At 30.8% G+C, this 10,466-nt stretch overlaps 2 protein-coding genes across 2 annotated transcripts in view; both read right to left on the bottom strand.

Annotated features, from left to right (window-relative positions):
- The window catches only part of LOC141287522 (actin filament-associated protein 1-like 2), an 82,316-nt gene extending 80,340 nt beyond the window's left edge, over positions 1–1,976 (bottom strand). Inside the window, exon 1 of the mRNA XM_073819686.1 lies at positions 1,777–1,976. Coding sequence (XP_073675787.1) covers positions 1,777–1,792 — 16 coding nt within the window. The 5' untranslated portion in view covers positions 1,793–1,976. The remainder of the gene's footprint in view (positions 1–1,776) is intronic.
- A 1,609-nt stretch (positions 1,977–3,585) lies between these two features.
- LOC141287226 (dematin-like) overlaps positions 3,586–10,466 on the bottom strand; it is a 50,921-nt gene continuing 44,040 nt past the window's right edge. Inside the window, exon 16 of the mRNA XM_073819359.1 lies at positions 3,586–10,466. Coding sequence (XP_073675460.1) covers positions 10,353–10,466 — 114 coding nt within the window. The 3' untranslated portion in view covers positions 3,586–10,352.

The raw sequence follows: 10,466 nt of genomic DNA, 5'->3' as shown, positions 1-10,466 counted from the left end.
TTTGAACCTTTAACATTTTTTGTGTGCTCACATAGCTAATGCAACAAAAGTCACCAAGTGTCATCTCATAATGAAGCTACGATTTGTAAAATTTCAAAACATAAAATTTTTCGGTCAAAAATGACTGAAGAGGCCCAGAGGATTGAAATGTAATGTAAAAATATATATATACAAAAATATATATGTGCTAAAATAAAAGTATATTTACATAAATACATCTTCTTCTAATATATTTTTGTCCATTGTTCGTTTGTTTTTGAAAATATATTTATATATGTAAAAACTTAAAAAAAAGCTAAAATATGTTTTATATATATTTTTTTTTAAATATATTTAAAGATTTAAAATGTATTTAAAAAATATATACAAATTTACTAATAAAAAAAATATCATATATATATATATATTTATTTTATTTATTTTTTTTTGCAGTTTTTGCATTTTTTCGTATTTCCTATTTATTTCCTGTCTGTCATTTTTGACCGTGAAGGAGCCAAGTGTGATTATTATTTTTTTGAACCTTTAACATTTTTTGTGTGCTCACATAGCTAATGCAACAAAAGTCACCAAGTGTCATCTCATAATGAAGCTACGATTTGTAAAATTTCAAAACATAAAATTTTTCGGTCAAAAATGACTGAAGAGGCCCAGAGGATTGAAATGTAAAATGTACAAAGTTCTTTTTTTTTTTTTTTTACAATTCTTAATTTTTTTTATATCCCAATAAATATTGTATCATGGACTTCATTCCGCGATATTATTGCATTGTGAGATTTTGATATTGTTACATCCCTACTGTTCTTCTTCAGTTTGAATCTCTGTCTTGCCCTCTCATACAACAAAAAAATTACATTCAAATTTTCGCAAAATGTACAAATGATTGTATATCAGCAACAGAATCATTCAGCAAATGTTTGGATATATCTTCCAAAAACGTGACTATGGAAAATGAGAAAAAGTGCATAGAAGCCAAAAAGTAATATTCCCCATGATGTCAGTTTTGTTTTCCAACATGGTTTTTGTTTTGAGAAACAGAAAGGAGTTTGGAAGGCAGTAAAGCAGCTCATTCACTCCTGTCAGACTTCACACTACTACACCGCCACTGGTGAAATTAGCACTGCTCTCTGACCTTCACTTAAACAAACCGAGAAACTCACGCCTCTCCTGAGATTTGGGTCGTGGCGGCGCGGCTGATGGGGGGAAACTGGAGGACTATTACTGACATTCCAGAACAATGATCAAATCTACATGGCTACAACAACAATAACTGCAATTATGAGACATCAGCACTGAAATATTTAACACCTTTCTGTCTTTTTGAGTTACGAACGAGATCTTTTACAGTGCTGGTGTAGCTTAAAGCAGAAGGTTGTAGGTTCAAATCCCAAATGCAATTGGTTCAAGACATTTAAGCACTGTAAGTCACTTTGAATAAAAGACTCAACTGCATTAATAAACGTTAATGAAACTTCTGCTGAAGACGTCTAAATGAGACAAAACTGGCTCAGTTAGTGAGTACTAACTAGTGGTTTTATCCAAGTGACTCACAGGAACAGTCAGGATAGAGTATGTTGCTCAGTGGCTCAGAATGACAGATTGTAAATCACCCCTTCTGAGATTCAAAGCACTTCGTCAGCACTTGTAAACAAACAAACAAAAAGTTGTTTGTTATGGAAAATGTCTGTGTAGGTGAGTTTTACTACATCTAATGTGGCCCATGTGAGGCTTTAACTAGTCTCATACAGACTACAGACTGATGTAAAAACAGTGAAATACCTTTCTGCTTGTCCATCGCTGGAAATCCTCAAAGCGTCCTTGTGAAATGTTCTCGTCTGCTTCCAGAGTTCATCGCTGAGTCTGTTTCCTGGATGTGTAAACGAGTTTAAAGTGGCTTTATGCTAAATTCGAAGTGAATTAAAGGAGAGTTGCGGGTCTGGCGACAGACAAACGAAGATAACAGCGAAACTGTCCAAACAAGCGGCTACACTGTCAACATCCACTCCACATCTCTCTGTATCACCGGACTCTCCGCCTCCAGCTGCGCTTCTGAAAGCCGCCACTCGACGTTAGCTCGACAGCGCCACCCTGCGACCTCCACTGGACAACGCTGAGTACACTGGTACAAATGAAATGTGAGTTGGAGGGACATTATATTTCAGTCATTTTGCTCTTCGTTGATACATTTGAATCTATATGCTAATAAACTATTTTGATTTGATTGTTTACATTCATTCTAAACTGATCAAAAATACACATTTTTAAATACATTTCAAAATATAACATTTTTGTAAATAATATATAAAATGTATATAATAAAATACTTATAAAATAGGCAAAATATAATAGTAGAAAATGTATTTACGTAAATAAATTTTGAAACATATTTTAGCATATATATATATATATATATAAATGGTAGCTAATTGCTAAATATTTTTTATGAAATACATTTCTACTAATATATTTTTGGCCATTTTTGAAAATATGTTATATATTTGAAATGTATTTTGTAAAAATATACAAAAAATTACCAAAAAATGTATATGCTAAAATATGTTTTAAATTTTTTTTTATGAAATACATTTTCTACTTATATATTTCTGGCCATTTTTGAAGATATATTTATATATTGAAAATGTATTTAGAAAAATACAAAATAATGAACAAAAAACTATATGTGCTAAAATATGTTTTAAAGTATGTTTACATAAATACATTTTCTATTTTTGCCCATTGTTTGTATATTTTTGAAAAAAAAAAAAAAATAATATATTTAAAATGTATTTTAAAAAATATACAAAAATGACCAAAAAATATATTTGCTTAAATATGTTTCAAAATATTTTATCTGAAATACATTCTCTATTAATATATTTTTGGCTATTGTTGTATATTTTTGTTAAAAAAATCTACTAAGAATATATTTGCTAAAATATGTTTCGAAATATTTTTTATGAATTCATTTTCTACTAATATGTTTTTGGCCATATTTGTATATTTTTGAAAATACATTTATACATTTAAAATGTATTTTTTAAAAATATACAAAAATGACCAAAAATATATATTTGCTAAAATATGTTTCAAAATATATTTCCTTAAATATATTTTTTTGTATATGTTTTAAAATACATTTTAAATATATCATTTTTTTTTTTACATTTTTGTAATATATTTTAAAGGTATAAATCATTTTTTAAAGCATTTAAAATATTTTAATTTTTAAATATTTTGAGCTCTAAATCTTTCAGTCCAAGAAAATGCATTCACATGTTACATTTGAAGAAAAACTTGACTTGTCTATATTAATCTCTAATAGGCCATACGCAATTGTTGTTGTTTTTTAGCCTAAATGAAGGCTACTAATTTTATTTTTGCCCTTGAAATACATTTAAAAATATATTTAGTTTCAACCATCATACACCAAAATATATTTTATATTTAATTTAGCGTCATCAGATTAATTTTGGCTTTATTTTATTTTATTTGTTTGTTTTATAATTTTTTTGTGGAAATTTGGAAATCCATCCCATTATCTAGCATGTGAAATAAAAAAATAAACAATAAATAAAAAAGCAGACAAAACACTGTTAAAATCATAAACTTTATTGAACTGAATATTCATTCAAACGATCTGTTAAAATCATTAGTGAACCACTAACAAATCAAAATAACCAAACAACAATACCACTGCTATTAATAATAAAATCATAACAATACACTCACTTTAATAAATCCATTTTATTTTCTCCCCATTCATCACATGTTCACATAAAAAAATGAAAAGAGGAAAAGCATGTTGATATTTGCAACATTTCTCACATGAAAATTGTCAGATGCATGTACATGTGGGTTAAAAGAGCGTATTTGCTTATTGTGAAAACATTCATCCTTTTAGGTGTATAAGAGTGAATCAAGTGCTTTAGGAAGTAGTAATGAGTGCCTTACTGCAAAATATTCCTATAGTAAAACAAAAACAATCATAAAGATGGCCTGACTTCAGAAGCCACGAATATTTTCAGACCAGAAAAACACAAGTTCAAGCTGCCACTGAAACAAATCATGACTGATAAGTAGCATAATTGAATGATTATTGAGTACTGTGATGATCATTTGCTCACTGTGATGAATTTGTGTCCCTTCAGTCACAACAGAAGTCGAAATCGGGTGTCAGGTTGTTCACAAATAATACTATAGGATTGTTAATAAGAATAGAGCCGCATATTTCCTCTTGAGCAGTGCTTCTACAAAAATGAATGTGGAATGTCTATTTCTGTACTTCTACTGTACATTCTCAGGTTGATATATGTGTTGCTTTTTAGTGATTGTTTTTTGTTCAGTACAAACTCTGGATACAAAGCATGCTAAACACTCTATCCAAACACTTCATTTGGTCATTGGAGCAATAAAAGCATATATTAATGAATATTTAATATTGAATAGAATATATAAAGTACAGGGTTGTGTGTCATTCGGAACAGAATTGAAAATGCCTTTTAAATTATAATTGAGTTTTTGAATTTTAAAACAGAATTTAAATGAAATGCCAGCTTTTATACATTTCATAACAATATTGATTTAATATTAATATACATATATTAATATTGTAAAATATTTAATATTTTATTTAGTATAACATTTTGTCAAAAGTTTTTGAACTGTAAACTTTCTTCTGCTCACCAAGCCTGCATTTATTTGATCTAAATTACAGCAAAAACAGTACAAATTTGAAAATTTTTTACTATTTAAAATAACTGCTTTCTATTTGAATACATTTTAAAATATAATTTGTTTCTGTGATTTCAAATCTGAATTTTTAGCATCATTACTCCAGTCACATGATCCTTCAGAAATCATACATATGTGACCCTGGACCACAAAACCAGTCTTAAGTCGCTGGGGTATATTTGTAGCAATAGCCAAAAATACATTGCATGGGTCAAAATTTTCGATTTTTCTTTTATGCCAAAAATCATTAAGAAATTAGGTAAAGTTCATGTTCCATGAAGATTTTTTGTAAAATTCCTACTGTAAACATATCAAAATGTAATTTTTGATTTGTAATATGCATTGTTAAGAACTTCATTTGGACAACTTTAAAGGTGATTTTCTCAGTCTTTTTGATTTTTTTGCATCCTCAGATTTCTGATTTTCAAATAGATGTATCTCGGCCAAATATTGTCCTATCCTAACAAACCATACATCAAAAGAAAGCATGTATAAATCTCAGTTTTGTCAAATTTAACCTTATGACTGGTTTTGTGGTCCAGGGTCACATATATTCTAATTTGCTGTTCAAAAACATTTATTATTATTATTATTATTATTATTATTATTATTATTATGTTGAAAACAGCTTAGTAGAATTTTTTCAGGTTTATTTAATGAATTGAAAGTTCAGAAGAACAGCATTAATCTGAAAAACAAATCTTTTGTAACATTATAAATGTCTTTATTATCAATTTTGATCAATTTAAAGCATCCTTTCTAAATAAAATCATTAATTTCTATCATTTGTTTAAAAAAACAGACTATAAGCTTTTTAAAAAGTACTGAATCAACTTTTTTAAATATTGATAATAATAATAATAGCAATTAAAAATGTTTCTTAAACAGCAAATCAAAATATTAGAATGATTTCTGAAAGATCATGTGACACTAAAAAGTGGATTATGATGCTGAAAATTTCAGCTTTGAAATCACAAAAATAAATTAGATTTTAATTTATTTTAGTTATTTTAAATAGTAAAAAATATTTCAAAATGTTACTGTTTTTGCTGTACTTCCGATCAAACAAATGCACTTTTTTAAAAAACAAAAACTTTTGACTGGTATATATTATTATTGACTAATTAGTCAATACGAATGTTAATTATTTTTCATATAATTTTAATTTATATAGTTAAATATATAGAAACATCACTGCTGTGTGAATGTGTCTTTTTTCTTATATTTGCAGTAAACTCAACTTCCTGTCTTTCCAATTTAATATCCTGTGGGTCGTGACCAATGCAATTAAAAAAAATCACATTCATGAATTTCAGAAACCAGTTGTTAAACTCAGAATTCAGCTCAAGCCTGTATTTGCAAATCCACAGAAGGCAAAATCATCTGAAATCCCTTTATATCCTAACCTATATCCTTATCCTATAAAACAGGAACACTATAAATACATTTCCACCCGTCAAGAACAAAAGAGGATAGAACCAAAACAGTAAAGGTGCTTTAAAAGGCAATAGCAGCAAAACGGGGAGGAGGGAGAGAAAACGACGATAGGATAGAGGGAGCGAGTGACACTATGTGATCAATACATCCTGCGGAAGAGAAGTATTGATCACTCCCACGATTCACAATCCATCATCACTGAAGAAAAGCAGGATACATTTGCCATGCAGGATTCATACGTCTCATATCCAATATTCAGTAAACTCGCACTAATGTACAGTAGCTCTCTTTGGAACAGCAGACTCACACTCGGAAACATCAGCTTTTGCTGTATATTGTACTGCTGGTATCTGCCTGGGTAATATTTGTAAATATAGGTATAAGGAATGAGGGTGTGCAACATGTGCGTCTTGAGTCTCTAGTATAAATTGTACTTGATTCCAAACTAGTTCAAATACTGAGCTGCTTTTACAAATATGGGTCAATGACAAATAAGACTGTCCACCATAAAGTATGATCAAAAGAAGTTAAGTTTTAAGTTTAAAACACATGCCAAATTGTATTCTTTGTATTGATGTATGCTGGTTTCATATGGCTTTTAAAAATGTTGATGCCTTATATATAGCACAAAACCAGTCATAAAGGTCAATTATTTTAGAAATTGAGATTTATACATCATCTGAAAGCTGAACATAAGCTTTTTTGCTCAAATACAACTATATGAAAATCTGGAATCTGTGCAAAAACTGAGAAAATCGCCTTTAAAGTTGTTCAAATGAAGTTGTTAGCAATGCATATTACTAATCAAAAATTAAGGTTTGATATATTTGCGGTAGGATATTTACAAAATATATTCATGGAACATGATCTTTACTTATTATCCTCATGATTTTTGGCATGGATTTTGACCCATACAATGTATTGTTGGCTTTTGGTATAAATATACCCATTTAAGACTGGTTTTGTGGTTCAGGGTCACATATTTGTTACAAATATCATTAATTGTTGAGTTATCATTCATAATGAAATCTGAGACCTTGTTTCATATCAAAAGCAACAAAGAACAAAGCGCATTGCGTTTTATTGGATGGGAGGAGTGCTGTAATGTTCCAATCATTAACCAAAACAGGCTAGACTAATCGATTCTTGGGATTTAAAGTTAAATTTAAAGTCCCCATGAAATCAAAATTTAAGTTTTTTTTTGGCTTTTAGTATGAATATGTTAACCTTACGGTTATCTATGAGCTACAAAACAATGACAAAATTCACATTTACAAGATATAAGCATTCAAAACTTAGTCTCTAACTTTCGCCAATATGGATCAACGATTTTGATGGTACAGTATCAACCTGCACTTCAACTTCTCATTAAACTTTCTGTCCAATCAAATGCTCTCAAGAGTTCATTTTTTCTAGCTGACTAATGAGTTTATGATCACCAAGTATGTTTTTCTGAGGTAAATGCGATGTGATTGTTAAAAGCTGTTATACTGATGTTTTTCCGCAGTTAAAATGCTGATTGACTTAAGACAGGATACGGATTCGGTAAGTTGCACTCTTTCCTATAACATACTTTTGGATGTTTAATCATATTTATTTCATGCTGAAACTGGTTAAAGTGAAGAAAACTTTCTCTTAATGCTTCTCTTCAACTGAGACGCTACGGCGATCTGTCGCTTCACATTAAACAGCACCTAAACAGCATTTATTGTTTGAATTTTGTAATAATATTAACTTTTCAAAATATAAGACTTTGTTTCATATCAAAAGTAACAAAGCACAAAGCCCATTGCAATTTATTGAATTGGAGGAGCGCTGTGATATTCCATTCAATACTGAAAACTGGCTAGACTAATCGATTCACGGGATTTAAAGTCCACATGAAATCAAAATTGATGTTTTTCGGCTTGTAGTATGAATATGTTAGCTTTAAATTTATCTATAAGCTAGTTTGCTCCAAAACAATGATAAAATTAGCATTGGGAAGATAGAAGCATTCAAAACTTACATTGATCAAAGATTTTGATGACGTCACCCTGCACTCTAACTTCTCATCAAACTTTCTGTCCAATCAAATGCTCTCTAGAGTTAATAGCTCTTTAGAGCTACAGCAATCTGTCACTTCCCATTAAACAGCACCAAAACAGCATTTATTGTTTAAATGTTGTAATAAAATGGACAGAATTTATAATCTAGGACTTTGTTTCAAATCAAAAGTTACAAAGCACAAAGCTTATTGCAATGTATTGGATGGGAGAAGCGCTATGATATTCCATTCATGGGATTTAAAGTCTACAAGAAATCAAAAATGAAGTTTTTTTTTTTGCTTTTAGTATGAATATGTCAGCCTTAAGGTTATCTATAAGCTAGTGTGCTCCAAAACAATGACAAAATTCGCATTTACAAGATATAAGCATTCAAAACTTACAGTCTTTAACTTCTGCCAATAGGGATCAATGATTTTGATGACCACCCTGCACTTCAACTTCTCATTAAACTTTCTGTTCAATCAAATGCTCTCAAGAGTTAACTTTTCTAGCAGACTAACGATTTTATGATCACCGAGTATGTTTTTCTGAGGTAAATGTGACGTTACATTACATATTGTTTCAAAGCTGTTATACTGACGTCTTTCTGTGGTTAAAACACTGATTAAGCGATTGCTTAAGACAGGATACATATTTGGTAAGTTGTACTCTTTCTTATAACATACTTTCGGATGTTTAATCATGTTTATTTCGGGCTAAAACTGGTTAAAGCGGAGGACACAATCTGTTAACGCTTCGCATCTGTCACTTCACATTAAACAGCGCATAAACAGCTTTCATTGTTTAAACACTATTAAAATAGACAGAATTTAAAATATAAGACTTTGTTTAACAAAAGCACAAAGCTTATTGCAATTTATTGGATGGGAGAAGCGCTATGATATTCCAATCATTACTGAAAACTGGCTAGACTAATCGATTCATGTGAAGTCTGCAAGGAAACCAAAATGAAAGGTTTTTTTTGCTTTTAATATAAATATGTTAGCCTTAAGTTTATCTATAAGCTAGTGTGCTCCAAAAAATGATAAAATTAGCATATAAAAGATATAAGCATTCAAAACTTACATTAATCAAGGATTTGATGACATCACCCTGCACTTCAACTTCTCATCAAACTTTCTGTCCAATCAAATGCTCTCTAGAATCCGAAGCATCCCGCCCCCTACACTATAAATAGACGCTGAAACAGCAGCTGAAATTGGTCATTTATTTACAAAATTTTTATTTTCTGCACGATGAATGGAACGTAGTGCATTATATAGGGGATAGGGACGATTCAGACAGTGTAAATATGCTTTCAATTGGGGCGAAGTCTAGTTTCCCGCTGTGTCACACAAACTGCCGCAGTGCACACAGTCCAGTTTGGAGACACGATAGCACAGAGCAGATCATATGCAACTGGTGCAGTCCACAAAATGCATCGGACCCATTTGAATTCTACACGGAATGCTGTGATATAAACGGAACGCTATTGGCTATTTTAAAAAACTGCCCTCTCTTCCTGTTTCAGTCGAAATGACGTCAACACATATAATAATGCTATGTGTTTCAAAGCACTTCAGTAGTTCTTAAGAATCGATATGGTTCGATATGAGAATTGATTACAATTCAGAAATATTTTTTACCCAGCCCTAGAGCATTTTAAAATGAATTTTCAACAAATGAATAAACCTGGACAAAAAATGTCATTGACCCATATTCTAAAGGTATTTAAATTCATGCTTAGCACATAAAGGCTGAAAAGTGTGGCAGTGACTTAAACTCACAGGTTCCTGTTGGTCCTGAATTTTTTTGCAGGGATTTGGTCGGCTCAAATAACTGGTGCGATTCATGTGTATACGTAGCATTCATCTGTGTATATCATTATAGCTTTACTAAGCACACACAGAAGAGGACTTAGTAACCTCAGTGAAGTCCTGACATAGTAGCTGCAACTAGAAAAAGAGACAACACCACAGACTCGGATATGATTGTTAGCTGCAGTCAGATATGGGGCTTATCCAACGATAAGGATAACAGACTTTTTTGCTGGCTCCAAAATCACATTCGTCTTATCACATTCCTCATCTTTTCTTTTCCTTAACAAGCGGAAGTGCTGACGCGTGACAGTGTTTGTAAAAGAAAGTATTTCTCTGACAGCTAGAAGAGAGAGACTTTCTTTTTCAGGTTGTTCCGCTTCCAAAGGGAGAGCTGGTCGAATTCCTCAATGGACATTCCAAAGACATTCTGGAATTCCTCAGGTGACAGGTGCCT

Source organism: Garra rufa, chromosome 15 (genome assembly GCF_049309525.1).
Source record: "Garra rufa chromosome 15, GarRuf1.0, whole genome shotgun sequence".
NCBI lineage: Eukaryota > Metazoa > Chordata > Actinopteri > Cypriniformes > Cyprinidae > Garra > Garra rufa.
The sequence above is the reverse complement of the archived record's forward strand: the minus strand, read 5'-3'. Positions and strand labels throughout refer to the sequence as shown.